This window comes from Musca vetustissima, unplaced genomic scaffold (genome assembly GCF_032173495.1).
Source record: "Musca vetustissima isolate MV318-11 ecotype Yass unplaced genomic scaffold, APGP_CSIRO_Mvet_v1 utg1892, whole genome shotgun sequence".
Classification (NCBI taxonomy): Eukaryota; Metazoa; Arthropoda; class Insecta; order Diptera; family Muscidae; genus Musca; species Musca vetustissima.
This window is the reverse complement of record NW_026882990.1, coordinates 116,089-139,389: the sequence shown is the minus strand read 5'-3', so window position 1 is coordinate 139,389 and position 23,301 is coordinate 116,089. Positions and strand designations below refer to the sequence as shown.

General features: G+C 34.5%; 6 protein-coding genes across 6 annotated transcripts; 3 read left to right on the top strand and 3 right to left on the bottom strand.

Moving 5' to 3' along the window:
• The first annotated feature begins 1,336 nt into the window (after positions 1-1,336).
• Positions 1,337-2,617, top strand: LOC133329711 (antitrypsin-like). The gene is made up of 3 exons (XM_061538177.1): positions 1,337-2,194; positions 2,293-2,431; positions 2,496-2,617. Exons 1-3 carry the CDS (start codon positions 1,337-1,339, stop codon positions 2,615-2,617), a joined length of 1,119 nt encoding a protein of 372 aa, XP_061394161.1.
• Positions 2,618-5,219: 2,602 nt separating this feature from the next.
• Positions 5,220-6,490, bottom strand: LOC133329710 (serine protease inhibitor 42Dd-like; the record flags this gene model as incomplete). Its single annotated transcript, XM_061538176.1, has 3 exons — positions 5,220-5,338; positions 5,410-5,548; positions 5,720-6,490. Coding segments are annotated over 3 exons (1,029 nt in total), but the record flags the coding sequence as incomplete, so codon positions are not given.
• Positions 6,491-12,879: 6,389 nt separating this feature from the next.
• On the top strand, positions 12,880-13,416 carry LOC133329708 (adult-specific cuticular protein ACP-22-like). Its single transcript, XM_061538175.1, has 2 exons — positions 12,880-13,198; positions 13,265-13,416. Exons 1-2 carry the CDS (start codon positions 12,880-12,882, stop codon positions 13,414-13,416), a joined length of 471 nt encoding a protein of 156 aa, XP_061394159.1.
• Positions 13,417-15,839: 2,423 nt separating this feature from the next.
• On the bottom strand, positions 15,840-16,412 carry LOC133329707 (uncharacterized). The gene is made up of 2 exons (XM_061538174.1): positions 16,073-16,412; positions 15,840-15,991 (listed from the first exon to the last, which is right to left on the bottom strand). Exons 1-2 carry the CDS (start codon positions 16,410-16,412, stop codon positions 15,840-15,842), a joined length of 492 nt encoding a protein of 163 aa, XP_061394158.1.
• A 3,652-nt stretch (positions 16,413-20,064) lies between these two features.
• LOC133329706 (adult-specific cuticular protein ACP-22-like) lies at positions 20,065-20,560 on the bottom strand. The gene is made up of 2 exons (XM_061538173.1): positions 20,272-20,560; positions 20,065-20,216 (listed from the first exon to the last, which is right to left on the bottom strand). The coding sequence occupies exons 1-2, from the start codon at positions 20,558-20,560 to the stop codon at positions 20,065-20,067; spliced, it is 441 nt and encodes a 146-aa protein (XP_061394157.1).
• Positions 20,561-21,311: 751 nt separating this feature from the next.
• On the top strand, positions 21,312-21,848 carry LOC133329705 (cuticle protein 8-like). Its single transcript, XM_061538172.1, has 2 exons — positions 21,312-21,630; positions 21,697-21,848. Exons 1-2 carry the CDS (start codon positions 21,312-21,314, stop codon positions 21,846-21,848), a joined length of 471 nt encoding a protein of 156 aa, XP_061394156.1.
• The last annotated feature ends 1,453 nt before the right edge of the window (positions 21,849-23,301 follow it).

Below are 23,301 nucleotides of genomic sequence, written 5' to 3'. Positions count from 1 at the left end.
CAATGATGAGTGCTATATTTCGGGAAAATCGGTTCAGATTTAGATATAGCTCCCATATATAGTTTCGCCTGATTTTAGGTTAATGTTCCATCAAAGTCCCTGGAAATCTTTCGATTTCCACGAATTTGGCATAGCGTAGTAAATTAAGTCTAGAATAACATGTGCTAAGTTTCGTTAAAATCGGTTCGGATTTAGATATAGCTCCCTTATATGAGGATTTTGACATAGTGTACTAAATTAAGTCTGGAATAATGTGTGTTTCGTGAAAATCGATTCAGATTTAGATATATCTCTCATATAAATTTTCGTCCCATTTTATGTAAATGCTGCTCCAAAGCCCTCCTTATGTCTTTCGATTTTTGTATAGCGTACTGAATTACATCTAGAATGATGTGTGCAAAGTTTCGTGAAAATCGTATCAGATTTACAAACACCTCCTATATATATTTTTGTCCGATTTTAAGTAAATGTTGCACTAAAGACCCCTAGGCCGATTGATACAACGTACTGAAGTTAATATAAATTAATCTCTGGCAAGTTTCCTTGAAATCGGTTCAGATATAGATATAGCATAGCTTCCATATACAATTTTGACTTATTCATGTTTATCGTACACCAAATAATCAATGAGTGTTTGATTGTGATTAAATTTTCAACAGTGCAGCATACCGAATAGCGTGTGTCAATTTTGCTTTAAATCGATATACAAAATTTAGCATAGGTTGCAGAAGGACATGTGTAGGGATTGATGTTAGTCGGTTTAGATATAGATAAAGATCACATATTTAAGTTCGTTCAATTTCATGTCAATGTTCCTTTGAAAAGTCGACGTCTTTTAGAATACATATGTTGAATATATCCAAAGTGGTGAAGGGTATCATATAGTCGGCCCAGTCCGACTTTACTACTTTCCTTACTGGTTTAAAGAATAGGAAAAGGACTAACAAACGGCATGTAGTTTTTAAAGATTTTTTTTTCAGGGACAAATACAAGGCGTGGATTTTTAAAGGAATATTATTAAGGGACAAATACAAGGCGTGGAATATATGAAATAATAAAGGAATATTATTAAGGGACAAATACAAGGCGTGGAATATATGAAATAATAAAGGAATATTATTAAGGGACAAATACAAGGCGTGGAATATATGAAATAATAAAGGAATATTTTTTAAGGGGCATATACAAAACTTGGATTTTTTAAAGGAATATTTTTATATTTATTGTATTTTTTAAAGAACTTTTTTTATTTATTGGATTTTTTAATTTTGGATTTTATTTATTTTTTGGATTTTTTATTGTAGCAAATATGTTTACACTTCTGTTCGTAATTGGGATGATATCTTCCTTGACAATTGCTACCTTTCAGGGTAGCTTTGGTAGCTCCTTATTGAAGGAGGTGATTCAAACAAAATCTGCTAAAAATATTGCAGTGTCCCCATTAGCTGTGGAGACATGCCTTGCTATGATTCGCATGGGAGCTGAGGGAGAAACAGCACAAAATTTAGACCAAGTTTTGAATAACACAAGTAAAGACTTCAGTTTCATAATTGATACATACCACAACGAATTAAAAAAGTATACGAGTAGCAATGTTTTAAAACTGGCCAACAAAATGTATGTCATAAATAAACATCCCATAAATAAAGACTTTGAGGCAATACTCTCCAGCCAATTCTTTACAAATGTGGAGAATATAGATTTTAAAAAAACAAAGGAGACTGCTGAGACAATAAATCATTGGGTCGACTCAAAAACTGGAAACGCAATAGCAGATTTAGAGGAGAATTTAAAACCCACCACAGATTTGCTGCTTGTGAGCACAGTGAATTTTAATGGCAAATGGAAAACGGAATTCAATGAGAAATGGACCAAACCCGATAAATTCTACATAGATGAGAATGATAACTACATAATGTTACCCATGATGAAAGTTCGTTCATATTTCCGTTATGGCAGACAGTCGGCAATGAATGCTGGTGCGATATTGTTGCCATATCAGGATTCTGGTCTATCAATGTTGATTGTGGTGCCATTCCGTGCCGATGGTTTAGATAAAGTTCTGAATACAATGAAGTCGTTGGATATGCCATCATTTGTTGCAAACAGTGTCTTTCAAAGAAAGAGAATTGAATTTCGTATGCCGAAATTTAAGGTGGAATTTAGTGGCAATTTAAGTGAGAGCCTAAAGAAGGTGGGTATGAAATTTAATTACACCTTTCAAGCATTTTAAGACAATATGTGAATATTTTTTAATATGTATGTTAATATTTAAATTGTCATAATTTCCAGATGGGTTTAACAAAAATATTCGAAAGTGGAGATTTTGGTCAAATGCTGGCGTCCTCCGAACCCTTAGCCGTCACCGAAATAATTCATCAAACAACCATTGAAGTTGGCGAGGCAGGAAATCCAGCTCCTCCTGCATCAAGTAAGTTCATAATTTAGAAGGTAATAAATATCTAATTGTTAAAAAAATTAATTTAATCTTTCAGCTGCAGACCATTATAGCCGTAATAACCCGTTCTTCAGGTTTAGCGCCGATGGACCATTTTATTATGCGATTTTGAATAAGGATTTTGTACCTTTAATTGAGGGAGTATTTGTTGGAAAATAAACCAAGTATAGAGAGAATATATTAATATGAAAAATATAAAAATTGAAGAGCATTAAATATTGTTTTTTTTTTTTTCAGTTCCAAATTTGATCTATGTAATTTTAATGCAAGTAGTTTTTAACCATCATTAAAGGTGATGAAACTTGTCCAAAGAACTTTTTTTAATTAGTTCCAAATCGAATTCTGATTTTTTATACTTATAGCAGCAGTTGACTTCTTTGTATAGTTTGAACTGGCTGAACCATAGAACATGGTGATCGACTTCGCGGGATAAGATTTTTTTTCAGAATGTCAGGTATATTAGCCTATAAGGTTATCGAAATCCGGAATGATAACTTTAAAATATTTATTACTATTATTCAGTAGTTAAGCGATGGCTTGGGTTGGTTTGGGTTTCCATTGGGTAGATTAGCACCTGAAAGAAATAATCAATATTGCTTTGTAAGCTGAACCCATATATCTACATCTGAACCGATTTTCAGGAAACTTAACACACATCATTCTAGACCTAATTCATTACGCTATGCCAAATTTCGTGCAAATCGAAAGATATATAGGGACTTTTACATTAGATCGGACGAAACTATATATCGGAGCTATATCTAAATCTGAACCGATTTTCACGAAAATTAACACACATCATTCTAGACTTTATTCCGTACGCTGTGCCAAATTTCGTGCAAATCGAAAGATATATAGGGACTTTGGTGCACCATTTACATTAAATCGGATGAAAATATATATGGGGGCTATATCTAAATCTGAACCGATTTTCATGAAACTTAACACACATCATTCTAGACCTAATTCATTACGCTGTGCCAAGTTTCGTACAAATCGAAATATATATATAGGGACTTTGTTGGACCATTTACATTAAATCGGACGAAAATATATATGAGAGCTATATCTAAAACTGAACCGATTTTCATGAAACTTAACACACATCATTCTAAACCTAATGCATTACGCTGTGTCAAATTTCGTGCAAATTGAGAGATATATAGGGACTTTGGTACACCATTTACATTAAATCTGACGAATATATATATGGGAGCTATATCTAAATCCGAACCGATTTTTCCCAATTTCAATAGGGTTCGACCATGGGCCAAATAAGTGACCTATGCCAAATTTCATCCAAATCGGATCATAAATGCGTCCTGCACTTTGTTCACAAAAATACATGGTCGGACGGACGGACGGACAGACAGACGGACATGCGTAAATCGACTCAGAAAGTGATTCTAAGCATATTCTCAAAAGGAACCATGTGTCTCTCTCGTTTCATTTTACCTGTTACAAACATATGCACAAAGACATAATACCCTGTACCACAGTGTGGTACATCCATATATTGGTTTAGACCACCCGTTTCTTCGGACCACATCCGTTTCAGGCTATTTGGAGTGTATTTACAAATGTCCGTCCGTATGTCTGTCTGACCGCCTGGTGCGCACGATTAATCTCGAAAGGGGTAACCGATTTCATCCAGATTTGGCAAATCGTAATGGATCCATTCCTTCTGGATCGGTCTACTCCTTGCTGAATATTAATTTTATAATATCATGCAAACGCCCTACTCAATTTGAACCAAAACATTGCAACTTTACGATATGGTCATTTTATAATGATTTTGCACAGCGTACGGAATTAAGGCCAGATTCATGTATGCAAAGTTTTGTTGAAATTGGTTCAGATTTAGATGTAGCTCTCATATATAATATATGTTCAAAATAATTTTATTATATTCCAAATCTGTATTTATATATATTTATTCCGTATGTCTGTCTGACCGCCTGGTGCGCACGATAAATCTCGAAAGGGGTAACCGATTTCATCCAGATTTGGCAAATCGTAATATTTCTTTCAAAATCAAACTATGTTCATAGATGGGGAAAATGGGTCCATTCCTTCTGAATCGGTCGTCTCCTTGCTGACTATTAATTTTATAATATCATGCGAACGGCCTACTCAATTTGAACCAAAACTTTGCAACTTTACGATATGGTAATTTTATAATATCAAACCAAACTTTGTACAACCTAATCCATATGGGAAATGGGACTTATCGGTCCACTCCTTCTAGTACTTTCTCGACAAAGGTTTAAAAATTTTAAACGTTGCAAGTGAACATTGTAATGTATTTACCAGACACAGATCAAACTTCTGATACTTTCTCCACAAAATGTCAACATTTTTATACCCCTCACCGCACTGTGGTACATGGTTTTATGTCTTTGTACATATGTTTGTAACAGGCAAAAGGAATCGAGATAGACCCATGGTTCCTTTTGAGAATATTCATAGAATAACTATTGGAGTCGATTTCCGTCCATCCGTCCGTCCGTACGTCTTTCCGATTGAGACACAATTTTGCTCAGTTTACCGAACTAGACCAATACTCGTCTCAATAAATATCCAAACTCCCAATATTCGTCCGATTGCGACAACATTATGCACAGCGTACGGAATTAAGACAAGATTGAGGTATGCAAAGTATTGTTGAAATCCGTTCAGATTTAGATATAGCTCCCATATATAATATATGTTCAAATAATTTTATTATATTCCAAATCTAAAATATATATTCATTCTTGATTTATTTTCCAATAAAAGTTCCTTGGAACAGTGGAACCGAATTTTCGTTCACTATTGCATAGTAAAATGGATGATCAGCTATGAAATCAGCGGGTCGGGTACGGGTCATAATACCAATGCCTAAAATAATAAGAAGAAACATATAAATATAATTATCCCATAAATATATTTGTGTGCGCTTTTTTTCATACGTGTAACACCAGCGGCAGTTGTTCCCACTTCATTGACATCTATGAAGGCTTTGTGTACAACATCGGATACCTGAAGCGGCTCGTTGGATTTCAACATTTTACTTAGGTTTGCCTGAGAGAACATTTGTTTCATACCAAGCTGGAAAAGGGGGAAAAACAAAAATTTAGAGATATGCAAAAATATGGAAACAAATCAATAATAGGATCGATCAAAGTAAAATATCGATGTGGATTTCTTGGTGGAGAAAATAGTCTCGATATACAAGTTCCGCCCCATTCAACATGTGTATCAATAATTTTAAAATATTACCTTTTTCAATGGTCCATTGAGAACAACTTCAAACTCGGCCTTAAACTTGGGCAAAGAAAGACGCACACCTCTCCTGCGCAGCCCTTGTCCCTCCAGCGATGCCAAGGAAAATGATTTTAGTTTCTCCATTAATGTTGGCAAACCTGTACGAGAGTTGGGTAAAATAATAACCATAGAAAGATCAGTGTCTTTATATGGCAGACGTATGGCACAGGCATCCAATTCTTGAATATCTCTAAATGGCATCATTCCTGCCTTGTACATCATTTGCACTTTAACGCTTTTCTGATCATCAATATAAAAATCAGCTTCCTTGGTATTTTTCACATCGAATGGTTTATCCCAATTGCCTTTGAAATAAATTGCACTGAGTAACATAAGACGGGTATCATTGCTAAGCGCTTGCGGATTGATGATGTCATGAATTGCCTTATCGGTTTTAGTTTCAACCCAGTCGTTCATTAATTTTGCTGTCTTTTCACTTTCGGAAAAATCCACATTTTCCAGTGATGAAAAGAAATTGTTCGCCACTATGTCGTTGTAATTGTTTTCCAGTTGATAATTTTTGGCAACATAAATTTTATTGGCAATTTTTAATGTTTTGCCATCTTCGTATTTCGCCAAAAGGGAGTGGTAATTGTCTGCCACTTTTTCCATGGGTTGACCAGTAAATCCCAAGCCGTCATCAATTTCCGCAGCCGTTTGGCCATCAGCTCCCATACGTACCATTGCCAAACAGGTTTGTATTGAAAATGGTGAAAATATGATATTTTTGTGAGGGTTTTTTGAGAAAATTTCACTCATAATATCTTTACTAAAATTCTCCAAACTAGAATGGAATTCAAGAGAATTTGGGGAAGTTGCTGATATCCTGGTCAGGCATAGCACGAAAATGCCCAAAATTATTGGTAAACAGGCTGAAATGAAAAAAAAAAATGAATTAAGTTATCAGTCGTGAGATCTTAAACTATAGTCTTCCCTGCCTCACGCCTTGGAGGATGCCATGCATTCCCCACCAATAAATAGTTGTTTATAAAAACAACAAACTGTGCTTAAGCCTCATTATTTAACAATAATAAAATCAATTATATTACTATTTACATTATTTATTTTTCATATTATTTTTCTATTTTACCTTTCACGTCCATTTGCTTAGTTTTGTAAAGATATACCTTCTTCAATAACAACTGCAATGATACTGTCCAATTCGGTTGTGAAAATTTTCAAATAAATACATATAATTTTTTTTATATGACAAACAAACATTTTTGATTATCAATTCTATGGTTCAAAAGTTTTTTTAGATTAAGCTGTATATTTTTGTTGTTGTTGTTTCTTTTTCTAAGTGCAGTAATGTCAAATAAAGCCTCTATCTTTAATTCATAATTGGCCGCAATTTGAATATTCATGCACACTGACATGTGAAACTTAAAATTCGCCATTGCCTAATGCTGTCAACAACAAATCGAAAATACATTAATTTTGAATTTGAAAAAAAAAAACACACACACACATACACAATTCACAGCATAAATATTGGGTTAGATGGAGGTGGGATTTACCTGATATATGGGTGAAATCCCCTTTTCTGGACAAACAAAAAACATTTTTTTACATTTTTTGAAATCCAGTTTTGGAACACATTTCCTGTGTATCTATAAGTGCAACAATCTAAACTGTTCCAACTTTTTCGATTGTCAGTATATTATTTGAATGTGGCTTCTGCAATGGTATGGAGGCTATTCTATGGTCGACATAAGTTACGCTATAAATCAGGGATGGAAACCAATTTTAACCAAGGAAAGGAAAGAAAAAATCTTCGGTTTACCATTTACATATCGGACGAAAATGTATATGGGGTTTATATCTAAATCTCAACCGATTTTAATATACTATAACACACATCATTCTAAACTCTATTAAATGACCTCTGTCAAATTTCGTGTAAATCGAACAAACATAGGCTCTTTGGAACCGCAATTACATAAAATCGGACGAGATTATATATGGGAACTATATAAACCGATTCCAACAAAATTTCGAGTACAAAATTCCACGTTTTATTCTATCTACAGGATATTGTACATATGAGCATCTCTTAAATGTACCCAAAGTGGTGAAGGGTATCATATTATCGGCCCCGTCCGAATTTTAAGCTTTCCTTACTGGTTTTTATTATCTTCACCATACTGTGGTACAGGGTATTATGTCTTTGTGCATATGTTTGCAACCGACAAAAGGAAACGAGATAGACATATGGTTCCTTTTGAGAATATGCATAGAATCACTTTCTAAGTCAATTTATGCATGTCCGTCCCTCCGTCTGTCCATATTAAATTGTGAACAAACATTTGACATTTGGCACAGCTCATTCATTTGGCCCAACGACAAACCCTATTGAAATTGGCAAAAATCGGTTGAGATTTAGATATTGCTCCCATATATATTTTCGTCCAATTTAAGGTAAATGGTGTACGAAAGTCCCTAAATATCTTTCGATTTGCACGAAATTTGGCACAGCGTACTAAATTAAGCCTAGAATGATGTGTGCCAAGTTTCGTGAAAATCGGTTCAGATTTAGATATAGCTCACATATATAGTTTCGTCCGATTTTACGTAAATGGTGCACCAAAGTCCCTATATTTGCACGAAATTTGGCAGTGCGTTCTGTATTAAGTGCAGAATGATGTGTGCTGAGTTTGGTGAAAATCGGTTCAGATTTTGATATAGCTCCCATATATAGTGTCGTCCGATTTTATATAAATGTCCCTATATGTCATTAGGTCTAGAATAATGTGTGTTAAGTTTCCTAAAAATCGGTTCAGATTTAGATATAGCTCCCATATATATTTTCGTCTGATTTAATGTAAATGGTGTACGAAAGTCCCTAAATATCTTTCGATTTGCACGAAATTTGGCACAGCCTACTGAATTAAGTCTAGAACAGTGAGTGTTAAATTTCGTGAAAATCGGTTCAGATTTAGAGATAGCTCCCATTAAGCCTAGAATGATGTCTGCGAAGTTTCGTGAAAATCGGTTCAGATTTAGTTATAGCTCCCATATATATTTTCATCCGATTTAGACAAGACCCTATATATATCTTTCTATTTGCACGAAATTTGGCACAGCGTTCTGAATTGCGTCTGGAGTCATGTCTGCCAAGTTTCGTGGAAATCGGTTCAGATTTGGATATAGTTCACATTCATCCGATTTTGTGTAAAAGGTGTACCAAAGCCTCTACATTTCTTTCGATTTGCACGAAATTTGTATAGCGTACTGAATTTCTATGCTATAAGTCGATTTATCCAAATTTGTCCCATTGAAATTTAGCATAGGTTGCAGAGAAGCATGTATATGGATTGATGTAAGTCGGTTCATTTATTGATAAAGATCAAATCAAAACAATTATTTTTAATGGAATCAAAAAAAAAAAAAAAAAAAAAAACTGAAAAATACCCAAAGTGGTGAAGGGTATCATATGGGGACTACCCTCAAACTTGGTTCAATATTAATCATTTTAGTACAAGGATGTGTTACACAATGAAAACCAAAAATACCAAATTACAGCCAAATTGATTAAAAACGTTTCCAAAATCCCTGAAACATTAGTCAATAGTAATAATTATTGCTACGTGCATGTGCTTTACAATGAGACCCCAAAATACTGTCAGAAATTCCCAAAATATCGAATATTGGTTGGTGTTGTTATATGGAGGCTAAATCGATTTAAGCAGACAGGCACTCATTAATCGACATAGAATTTTATTCCGATCAAAAATATATATATATATATATATATATATACCTTATAGGGTCGCAGGAGTGACAAATTTAATATAAACTCCACCTTGTGGTGGTGGGTATAAAAAACGGGTTCCAAAAATTCTAATACATTTTATTAACGAGTTTGGCATAATGAGATTTAATATTTACCAAAATATGTCATACGAATCCGACACTTCTTCATAAGAGATATGAAGTTTTCCGAAAATAGAAAAAATAAGAATATTGAGATCTTATGACTGAAATTTTTGCAGATTATTTGATGGTCAAAAAATCTCTTCTTGTGCTATTTAGTTTGCAATTGACGAAGCTACACACAAGGACTCGATATACAAAACCAGTGACCGGAGCAGGATAGTCGGACGGGGCTGACCATATGATACCCTATACAACTTAAACGAAAATCTAACAATCGACCCTAAAAAAATACAAAAAGTTAGATTTTCGGTCCACTTTATCCCAAAATTATTATCTGATCATCACCGAAAACTATAGGCGTTGTCCTTGACCATATCTGGAACCTCATGGAAAATTTCAAAGCGATCAGCGCTATATTTCAGCCCGCTAGTGTGGTAATGGGTTACTAAATAATATCTGAATTCGTAAGCACCTGTAAATATTTACGTGTAACTCCCACATACGAGTACATGCTCGGATGTGGAATTATATTGTACTCCTACAACCGAGTACAATATAATTGCAATCAATTTAAAGGTTAACCAGTCCTTTTGGGTATACTATCAACTTCTCGGATCTATGTCCTTCAGCGGTAAATATATACGCTATAGAATACAAATTTTGCAATTTTTCATACAAAAGTCAGGGTCCATTTGATCCGCTATATATTGAGCGATCTTTATCAAAACAGACATGCTTATTCCTTGGCCCCATCCCCTTCTCCATGCAAAAATTCGCGGTGTTTGGGACGTAATTGAGGCCTGTGGAGCGACTAGAAAAACCGATAAAAAATTAAGTATTTGGTCCATTTCATCACCTAAATATTAACCGATCTTTACCAAAACAATAGGGGTCTTCATTGGCCCGAACCCATCCTACACGCAAAATTTTGTGAAGATTAGCCCATAACTGTGGCCTTTACCGTTTTTACAAATTATAATGGACAGACGGACGGACACACATGTCTAGATCGACTCAGCTAGTCAAGATATGACGATCGGTATACTTAAAAGTGGGTCTAGGGCCAATATTTCGCGGCGTTACAAACTTTTGAAGCTGCACAAATCTATAACACTAGATTGCCGAAAGCAGTCATTTTGACGATTCTTCAATTTCAAGTACAAAAACAATTGTGTATATTATGACACAGCTTTTTAAAATTTGGTGATTTTTTGTACCACGTAGAAATAGGTTTATTAATCATAGTAGCTGCTTCCTCCCCTCTTTCATTCCCCGTATTCACATGTGCTATACCTATATGGCCTAAAATCGGTAATTTTGACCTCTTGTGAAATATTAAATAATGAAACTACTTTTTTTATTGTATAAAGTAAATTTCTTATATGACCAGATCAGTACAACAACATCGAAAACCGTTTGCTACTCTAGAAACACAAACGAACACACAAATCGGAAAGAAATAAATTTTATATTTCCAGTCGATTTCACTCTTAGAGTAAAGACTTCCTCTTTTTTGAACATTTTGTCCGCGTTCTTATTTTTCGAAAAGGGAAACTCGGAACATTTTGTCAGTGTTCTTATTTTTTGAAAAGGGAAACTCGGGAGCTCTCCCGCCGAAAACAAATAATAACAATGTTGTGTATGATTGTAAAATAAATTCAAAAAAATTTCTTTACAAAATAAAAATTCTTTCAGAATGAGGTAATTTTGACCGATTTTAGGCAATATAGGTATATACAAAATTCCAGTCTTTATAGTGTTAACACCCTGACAACATAGTTGTGATGGGTATAAAAAGGGACTTTGGTGCACCATTTACATTAAATCGGAGATATATCGAAATCTGAAGCGATTTTCTCGAAACTAAACCCACATCATTCTAGACTCAATTCAGTACACACATTTCGTGCAAATAGAGGGATATATAGGGACTGTGGTGCACCATTTACATTATATCGGATCAGAATATATATGGGAGCTATATCTAAATATGAACCGATTTGCACGAAACTGAGCACACATCATTTTAGACTCAATTTAGTACACCATGCTAAAGTTCGTGCAAATGGGAGCTATAATAAAATCTGAACCCATTTTCACCAATTTAAATATGGTTCGTCCTTGGGTCAAATAAAAGGGCTGCACTAATTCTGCTAAAAAAATAAATACATAAATAAATAAAATTTCGAGTTATATCTGTCTCTCTCGAATAAATTATATTAACGTGTTTGCCATAATACGATCTATTTTTGATAAATATTTCAAAAAATATCTTTTGGCTGTATTTACATTACGGTTCAAAAACAAGGACGAAAAGGAGACTCAAGAACTCGAGATAGAAGGATGATATGCCTTACTAAAATTTTCCTCATTCGATTTGACTGAAGACATGTCATCTCAAAAAGAACCTGCAATAGTCCCATACAAATCCTTCATGCACTTAAGAGTTACCAGCAAAAAATTCAACACGGCATAACTCAAAAACTTTACCTATAGACAATTGCCAAAAATGTTAAGACATTTATAAAACTCATAGTGACTGGATTTTTCTACTGTGAACTTTAAGGGGTGATGGAAATTTAATGTGAAACTGTTATTGAATTGAAATTTCGTGGTGGTTTTTACATTCGAACCAAATTATTACTTCATTTTTAATTGACTGAAATGAATTTCATTCTTTATAATATATTTAATATAAATATATATATATATATATGAATATTTTGACATTTCACCTCTAATTACATATTGTGAAATTAAGGTCATTTATGGAAAGCGGTATATGAATTGTACTAAATCAAACAAGGCAAAAGCAAATACTTGCTTGTGAATTACTTACTCAAGGTAATTACTTGACCCAAGGTAATTAACTATTAGAAATATTTCAGATCATTTATTGTAAATCAGAAACTGAAAAATACAAGCGTTAATCTAAACCAAAAATAGATTTCCTCATATATTTACTTTTCTCAGTTGTTCACTTGCATATTTTTTAACGCAATTTAACTGACCATGAATACTTCGACAATGACCTTGAAAGCAGGGTACACCCATAAAATATCAAATGTAAATAGTAAAACCATTGCTAGGTTTGAGTATAAAACAAGCAACGAAAAATCAAAACCAATATCAGTTATCCACAATACATTCGAGTTGATTTAGTTAAAGTTTCCAAAATCTTCAATATGTGTTCCACAATTTCAATGTTCGCCTTTTTGGCTATTTGCATCGCCTTAACTATGGCAGGACCTCTTCCCCACAGGGAACACAATGGTGGTCATGGGCAGGCTACTAGTTATGCTGTTGTAACCAAACATAATGATAAGGAAGTTGTTAAATATGACAATAATGCCGAATCTCATGGATATGCCCAACAAGTCGAATATCATGGTGGTAATGACGGTTATTATGGCCATGATGATCATCACGGACATGGAAGTGAACATGATGGAGATTATAACAGCCATCCTAAATATGAATTTGCATATGGTGTTGAAGACAAAAAGACCGGTGATATTAAAGAGCAATGGGAATCCAGAGATGGTGACAAAGTTAAGGGTAAGATTTTACCCTTTAATAATTTATAAACGTTAAAATTAATTGTTTTATTTATTTTAATTTCAGGTAGCTATTCTCTGAAGGAATCCGATGGTACAACACGTTTGGTAACATATACTTCGGATAAGAAAACTGGTTTTGAGGCTACGGTTCATAAAATCGGTGAGGCCACCCATGATTCCACGGATGCCGAATATTCTCATAAACATGGTTACTAAACATATGCGGTTTCGCAATTCGATTACTTTTGGAAAAGAGCGGGTTCATTTGATAAATATGATAAAATAATATATTATGAATAAAATATAATTATACCAATTTCCATAATTTTCCCATGTCAGATATTTATTTTAATCGAAAGCATGATCCGCTGCTCATGATAAATATACTATATTGCGAATGAATACATTCCCAAAAACTAAATCCCTTATGAGGACTCTTCACTCGAATTCTCGAATTCAAATTTCATGATAATACACTTCAACATGTGTTGGACATTACAAAAACCGGAAATTGGTCGGAACTTTTATATTGAGGCGAAAACCACATTGCAGATACTTAGGTTGGCAAATTCGGGTTGGACCGCCAACATACCGAAAATAGGGAGAATTGTGCATTTTTTTGTGATGACCCATCTCATCCTCCGATAAACTACAAGTACATATCTGGCTCTGGTATAAGCAAGGATTATTGACATCGCCCGAATATTAGCAAAAATGGCGAACCTAGGAAAATTATTTTTTGGAAAATCGAAAATTTTGACTAGAATTCCAGCTAAAAAAACAAAAAAAATCTAAAAAGACATTAAAATGAAATAAAAATAAAAAGATCAATTATTTTAAACCGATAAGTGGAGAGTTCCCATAGAGCTGAATCGGAACATTGACCAAACATGTTATTTACATTCCAAGAACCGATAATACCAAATTCAGCAACGTTGGTTAGAAAATAAAGACGATGTACCAAAACAGGAAACGAATTGACCCATCTTCAATACTTACCAGTGAGCGGATCAGTATTGTCGGACGCGGCCGACCATCCAATACCTTGCACAATTACCACGGAAATCTAACATTCTGCGGATGTTTATTCCGAGCCTGGACAATATTTCCTGATATTTGCACTCTCTTTCTCGATTCGAGGTCAACAGCAACTCTTCTTAACAATTAATTGACCAGTTTCTCTTCGCCGTAGTGTTGTGATGTTCGGCTTATAATTGTGTCCTATACATCGGTCCTAAAAAACACAAAAAATTAAATGTTATTATCTGATCATCGCTGAAAATTATAGACGTGGTCCTTGACCATAACATGGAACCTCATGGTAATTTCCAAAGCGATCAGCTCTATATTTCTGCCCTCTAGTGTGATAATGGGTTACTAAATAATATACATAAGCACCTGTAAATATTTAAGTGTAACTCCCACATCCGAATACATTTGAAAACATCATTTTAAAGATAAACCACTCCTCTTTGATATACTATAAACTTCTCGGGTCTTTGTCCTTCAGGTATAAATATTATAAACGTATTAGCCATAATAAAATTTATTCATTGGAAATATTTCAGACGGATCCGACAGTTTCCCTTAATATAAGGATTTTGGTAAAAGTGGAAAAGGATGATGAAAACATTGTAGTAAGTATCGGATGTCGAGTGCTATTGAAATATATTCAAATGAAATCTATGGCCTTGCACGCATATTTATCCAGCCTTATTGTTCGTCGTATTGAGGGGAAACTTGCCTAAAATGCATTTGTCCACAGAAACTACAAGTTTATTTTATCAATGCGTGATAATTCAGAAGAAGATAGGAATAAAAGAAATAAGATAAAATAATTAAAGATAGTCTTTTATATGCATTTTAGTGTTCTAATAATAGAACTGCATTCCGAACTTTAGAGTTAGCAGAAAATAAATTCATCTCACCATAACTGAAAAATTTGACCTCTGGCGAATTTGTCTCTCTGAGTTCGTAATATACTCGCCAAGGTCTTTCGTTGTCATAGGGATTTTCCAACCAGAAACATCTTGTTGCACTGTGTAATATTCTCGCACTATATATATGTCTGTCATAGAAAACACTAAGCGTTACCTAACGCACTCTGCCTTCGAAAAATGTCATGTTGCGAATGCTCCGCTTGAGAAACGAAGGACGGTCAATTTGGAGTGGTAGACCATTAATTCGTTTGGCTGAAGTCTTCGCAGAAATTAGAAAAGCGAACTAGATACGACGAATCATTATACACCGGAAAAACGCTAGCTTTCGCACATCTTCTCAAACCAGCGTCTTTTTCACCGGTCATTGATGGGTCATCCGCCCTGTATTGGATCACATGATATATTTTTATTCCTTCACATCGTACATGTTCAACAATTCCGTGAACATAAGAAGCGTTTAAGGTCAATATTTTAGGCCTGTCTAATTCAGTGTGCAAAAAGTGCTTCGACAATTGATGACATAGAAAGTGTTTTAACCAACATCATTGGGCAATCCAAATTTTATAAAAAAAACAAAACTCTCAAGTTGTAGATTTAAACATTTATTTTTTTACATTATGGGAAAGTATTGTAATGCTGATATTTAATTCTACAAACACTTCATTCCAAATATAAAATTTAATCGTAAATATTGTATTTTTAATAACCATGTTTATGAGAATATTCAGCATCCGAGTGATCATGGCTGGCTTGACCAATTTTATGAACCGTTGCCTCGAAACCTGTCTTCTTATCGGATGTATATGTTACCAAACGAGTTGTTCCATCGGATTCTTTAAGGGAATAGCTGCCTGCAATTGAAATCAAATAATTAATTTTACATTTATAAATTATTCAAAACCTATGTCGAATCTTTCCCTTCACTTTGTCACCATCTCTGGATTCCCATTGTTCTTTGATATCACCGGTTTTGTGATCTTCCACACCATATGCAAATTCATATTTAGGATGACTGTTATAATCTCCATCATGTTCACCTTCATGTCCGTAATGATCATCGTGGCCATGATAACCATCATTACCACCATGATATTCGACTTGTTCGGCAAATCCATGAGAATCGGCATGATCGTCGTATTTAACAACTTCGTTATCATTATGTTTGGTTACAACGGCATAACTGGTAGCCTGTCCATGACCACCATTATGGTCCTTGTGGGGAAGAGGTCCTGCCACAGTTAAGGCAATGAAAATAGCCAAGAAGGCGAACATTGAAATTGTAGAGCACATTTGGAAACTTTAACTAAATCAACTCGAATGTATTGTAGATAAATGATATTGAATTTGAATTTTCGTTAGTTATTTTATACTCTAACCACTCACAGTAGAAGTAAAAATGTTAAAATTTACTTTTCATATTTTTATGGGTGTAGCCTGTTTTCAAGGTCATTGCCAAAGTATTTATGGTCAGTTAAATTACTTTAAATCTGAGAAACACAAATAAAAAAGAAAATCAAATGTTTTTCTACTTTATTGGTCAAAACAGAACTACATTTTTTCACAAACTTTGAATTTTATATTTTATGGGTTATCATGAATGACCTTGCAACAAATTGCTTTTTTCCAGATTGTCTCTGAAATATTGCTAATAGTTTTTTGTATACCTTAATGAAATAATACGTGAACATTATTTATTTTCTTTTATCACGCTTGATTAATGTACTATGTACTGTCCTGATTTTCTCGTTCGCTTTAATCAATATTTATATTTTGTAAATGACCTTAATTTCATAATATACAATAATTTACAAAATGTTAAACTATTTTTTTTCGAAATGCAATTGCAGTGTATAATCGAACTACAGTATAAAAACCGCAACAAAATTTAAACTATTAATCAGTTTCCCATTAAACTTTCATCGTCTTAAAATTCGCAAACAAAAATCTGGACACCATGCGTTTTATAACTTTATTTTCCTGTTTGACAATTTGCATTGCCCTAACTATGGCAGGACCTCTTCCCTACAAACACCAAAATGGTGGACATGGAGGCGAACATAATGTCGAAGCTACCAGTTATGCAATTGTAACCAAACACGATGATAAGTCTGAACAAAAATCTCATAATTACCATGCCGAAAATCATTATGGTAGCAATGATCATGACGGCCATGGGGATGAACATGTTGATTATCACAGCCATCCTAAATATGAATTTGCATATGGTGTTGAAGATTAGGGTATTATAGTTTTGTGTGGCCCCAAGAGTTTATAACGCCGCGAAATATTTTTGCTTTTAGTATTCCGATCATATCTCGATTTGCTGAGTCGTTCTAGAAATGTGTGTCCGTCCATTTGTCCATTATAATTTTTAACACGATGGGCCAATCCAATCCACAGTTATGGCCAAGAAATTTCGCATGTAGGACGTGATCGGGCCACAGAAGACCCCTAATGATCGGTTAATATTTAGGGGATGAAATGAACCAAAAAGTTGTTTTTTTTTTGTTCTTCTGGACGCCCTAGAGGCTATAATTTTGACCCGAACACAAAGAAAAGGGTATGACTATTGTTTTGATCAAGATCGTATATGTTTTCTCCTAAAGAACATAGACCCAAATAGTTGACAGGATATCCAAGAGGAGTGATTGACCTTTAAATTCATACCAAAGGCGAAAATATCGCGCGGATCGCTATGAAATTATACATAAGGTTCTGGTTATTTTCAGGGACGACACCTACGAATGTCAGTAATGATCAGATATCAGAGGTGGAATCAGATATTTAGGAGGTGGAATGAAACACAAAATGTTTCTGTATTACTTTTCCGCTCACTGTTTCTATAAATAAGTAACTATCAATGTCGAAGTATTGGATTTATACCCTCGTTCCCACCAAATAAGGAATAGCATCTTCCTGGATTTGTGGAAGAACAAAAATTGGCTTTTACACTTTGTATTCCAAAGAAAAGGATCAATGATTAGCTACGATGCAACATATATGAAATAATCGTTTATAGGGGTTTCGTCCTCTGATTTTTAGTAGAAATATCGAGACCTTACATTAACACCGGTTCTGCCGAAGTATGAAATTTGTAGTTTTTATACCCTACACTTAAGGGGGGTCCCCTAAAGTGACCCCATTCTCGGGGCAAACAAATTTGTTCCCTTAAGTAAAAAAAAAAACCAAAAATAGAAAGGTAACAACATAGATCCACGATGGCTGTGACTTACAAATAATCATGGTTATGGCTTCCAAATAATATGTATATAAGTTTAATCAGATGTTTAAAAAATCGGGTCTATTATCTGTAAATCTTGTTGAAAATTTAGGGGTCGGGATCTGTCCCTTGCAAATAATGTTATTGAAGGGTTTGGCACCTCTATTTATGGCAAATATTTCAGAAGAATCCGAGTGTTTTTGAGCAATAATCGGGTAAAACCGGATCAATATGATGTAAACATACGAATATCGATTTCTCGTCTTTGATAACCAAATCAAAAAAACTTTGAGAGACATTTTTGTAGAATATTTCGAGGTAAATAAATCTTGTTTTTTGGTATTTATTTTACAGTAGAAGGGCGATATGTTTTACAAAAAATATTCCTCATTCGAATTGACTGAAGACATGTCATCTGAAAACGAACCTGCAATAGCCGCAAATAAAGATATAAAGTTGTTGCTTCGTGAACATTAGAGTAACCAGCAAAAAATTCAGCACGTCATAACTCTAAAACATGTCCTATGTCGAATTTGTCCTTCTGGTTTTCGGTAACGTTTTTCAACGGAATTGCTACTAATTATACCCTACATAACTATGTTGTCAGGGTATTATAGCTTTGTGCAGCCACAAGGGTTTGTAACGCCGTGAAATATTGGTCCTAGACCCACCTTCAAGCATACCGATCGTCATATCTCGACTAGCTGAGTCGATCTAGACATGTGTGTCCGTCCGTCCGTCTGTCCATTATAATTTGTAAACACTATACAGGCCACAGTAATGGACCAATCTTCACGAAATTTTGCATGTAGGATGGGTTCATGCCAATGAAGACTCCTATTGTTTTTTGTAAAGATCGGATAATATTTAGGGGATGAAATGGACCAAATACTAAATTTTTGTCGGTTTTTCTGGTCGTTCCAGAGGCCGCAATAATGGCCCGAACATCGTGTAATTTTACATGGAGAAGGGGATCGGGCAAAAGAATGAGCATGCCTGGTTTGATAAAGATCGGTCAATATTTAGCGGGTCAAGTGGACCCCGACTTTTGTACGAAAAATTACAAAATTTGTATTTTATGGCGTATATATTTACTCCTCCATAGTATATCCAAGAGGAATGGCTGAACTTTAAGTTGATACCATTTTATTTTCGTATATTCTCGGATGCGAGTTCTTACGTATTCAGACATTATTTAACAAACCATTACCACACTGGAGGGCGAAAATGTAGCGTTGAGCGCTTTGAAATGTTCCATGATGTTCCAGTTATGGTCAAGGACAAGGCCTATAATTTTCGGTGATAATCAGATAAATATTTTGGGATGAAGTGGGCCTTAAAAAATATTTTTTGTGTTTTTTCAATTGGATCTATAGGCCACAACCACACGATGAAGGGAATATGGATAAGTAATTAGAAGGACTATACTGAATATTAGTAAAATTCGGAAAATATGTCAGATTAAGGAAAATGTGATGTTGACTTCTAATCGGACAAGAGGGTACAACTATCATAAAATATTACCGAGGCTCGGAATAAAAATCCGCAGAGAGTTAGAGTTCCGTGGTAGTTGTGTAGGGTATCGTATGGTCGGCCCCGTCCGACTATACTGCTCCGCTCACTGGTTTATTTATGTATTTATTTATTTATTTTTGTACATACATAAAATAAAGCATTCAAGGTTATGCATTAAATTGTTCATTTTTAATAGCCATGATAATCATGATATTCGGCATCCTTGTGATCCCCATTAGCCTCGCCCAGTTTATGCACGGTAGCCTCGAAACCTTTCTTCTTATCGGATGTATAGTTGACAATACGAGTTGTTCCATCGGATTCTTTCAGAGAATAACTACCTACAATTACAAAATGGTTATACAATGTTTGAACACGAAATAAATTAGCAATTACCCTTCACATTATAACCATCTCGGGATTCCCATTGTTCTTTGATATCGCCAGTTTTCGTATCTTCAACACCATATGCAAATTCATATTTAGGATGACTGTGATAATCAATATGCTCATCTCCATAACCGTCATGATCGTTGCTACCATAATGATTTTCGGCATGATAACTATGTCCTTTTTCTTCAGACTTATCATCGTGTTTGGTTACAATAGCATAACTGGTAGCCTCGCCATTGTGTTCGCTTCCATGTCCACCATTTTGATGTTTGTAGGGAAGAGGTCCTGCCATTGTTAAGGCAATGCAAATTGTCAAACAAGAAAATAAAGTTATAAAACGCATGATGCCTATTGTTTATGAGAACTTTAAGTCGACGGAAGTTTAATGTCAAACTGATACTAAATATAAATTTCGTTGCGGTTTTTATACTGTAGTTGCTTTATACACTGCATTTGCATTACCTTACCTTTTAGTTCAAAATTTTGTAAATAATGAGATAAAGCGATATTAGGGTCACTGACAAATTATGAATATCGAATGAGATCGAATTCAGGGCAGTACAAAGATAGAGTGTTGTGGGGGAAAATAAATAATATTTACTTCTTATTGCATAAGGTATACAAATAACTAATAACAATATTTCACGTAATCTGGACAAGAGCAATTTGTTATACAAGGTCATTTATGGTAATACACAAAATATATAATTCAAAGTTTGTGGTTCAGTTTTTACCAAAAATTAAAAAAAAAACATTTGATTTTCTTTTATATTTGTGTTTTTCAGATTTCAGTAATTTAACTGACCACGAATACTTCGGTGATGACCTTGAAACAGGGCACACCCATAAAATATGAAAAGTAAATTTTAACATTTTTACTTCTACTGTGAGTGGTTAGAGTATAAAATAAACAACGAAAATTCAAAATCAATATCAGTATTCCACAACTCATTCGAGTTGATCTAGTTAAAGTTTGCAAAATCTTCAATATGTTTTCCAAAATTTCAATGTTCTCCATTTTGGCCATTTGCATCGCCTTAACTATGGCAGGACCTCTTCCCCACAAGGAGCACAATGGTGGTCATGGACAGGCTACCAGTTATGCCGTTGTAACCAAACACAATGATAACGAAGTTGTTAAATATGACGATCATGCCGATTCTCATGGATATGCCGAACAAGTCGAATATCATGGTGGTAATGATGGTTATCATGGCCACGGAGATCATCACGGACATGGAGGCGAACATGATGGAGATTATAGCAGCCATCCTAAATATGAATTTGCATATGGTGTTGAAGACCACAAAACCGGTGATATCAAAGAACAATGGGAATCCAGAGATGGTGACAAAGTGAAGGGTAAGATTTTACAGAGCCATTGAATAATTTTTTAATGTAAAATTAATTATTTAAATTTAATTATAGGCAGCTATTCCCTTAAGGAATCCGATGGAACAACTCGTTTGGTAACATATACATCCGATAAGAAGGCAGGTTTCGAGGCAACGGTTCATAAAATTGGTCAAGCCACCCATGATTACGCGGATGCTGAATATTCTCATAAACATGGTTATTGAAATTTATTATATTTATGATTCACTTTATATTGGCAATAATGTGCCTGCACAATTAAATATCAACTTAAAAATGCACAATTAAAGAAACAATTTAAAATCAACAACTTTAGAAATTTGATTTCATTTTAAATTTTATTTTGAACAAGGACAATTATTTATACGCTTTTTATGCGAGCAAATCAATTGTCGAAGCACATTTTTCACCTAGATTTAGACACTTCCGAAACATGGCGACTGAACGCTTTTACAAGGATTTCGATTGGCGAAAATTGTTTAAAACTCAGTTTTTTCTTAATATGTGTGTGGCTGTACGGTGAACGACCCATTAATAGCCAATAAAAAGTCGTAGCCAAAAAGTCGTCTATCTTGTTCGTTTGTCAAATTTCTCTTAATACTTCAGGCACACAAATTGTGGTGTGCTATTTCAATTTGGTCCACCTCATTTCTCAAGCGGAGTAGTCGCCAAATGATATGCTTCGAAGGCAGAAGCCGTTGACAATATTTAGTGTTTTCTATGTTAGAATTCTTCTATGTTAGAACTGTATATTACGAGTATATTACACTGTGATACATGATGTTGGGGGGTTGAAATTTTAGCCTTTGGTGTGTATATTAAGAAACCAGAAGGACAAATATGCCATAGCTCAAGTTTATGAGTACTGAGCAAGGATCGAATAAATGTGGAAAAGGACTGTGTAATATGGATTTCTTGTATTTGCGGGCCTTATCTAAAGTCTTTTGAAAGACATTTGTGTTGTAATGTCGTCTTTTGATATTTGATATACACTTCAAGAAAATACGGACGAAAATGAGGCACAAGAAGTATATGCTTAACAAAAATATTCCTAATTTGGTAATAATGACATGCCATCTCAAAAATGACTTGAAAACCTGTAAACAATGTGCATGAAAGTTATTCGTAAAGGTACCGCATAATCGGATGTTTCTTCGGTGTTGTTCCACAATTTAAAAAAAAAAATCAACAAGAGAAGACCAATCATTGAGCATAAGACAATAAGAACAATGCCTGCTCTCGCACATCGGCCATCCTGACCGACCAAAAATGACCCATTGACCGACACATCTGTTGAACTGGAGCGTCACTTGACACATAATGAGATTGTGCTATACCTCCACATTAAGAAACCAGTAAGGAAAGTAGTAAAGTCAGACGGGGCCGACTATATGATACCCTTCACCACTATGGGAATATTAAACCGGACTATTAACATGAAATTGGATGAAATAAAATATGTGATATATATCGACTTCAAACAAATATCAATAGGTCATCCGTTGGGCTATGTCTGTACTTCTGGAAAACGCAACTGCGTAATTCTATGTTCAATTTTGTACGTTGTGCAAAATATGATGTCAATCTGATTAACATGAGGAGTTTGATGTCCAATTTACTTAAAATTGGGCGAAAATATATATGGAAAATAAATCTGGA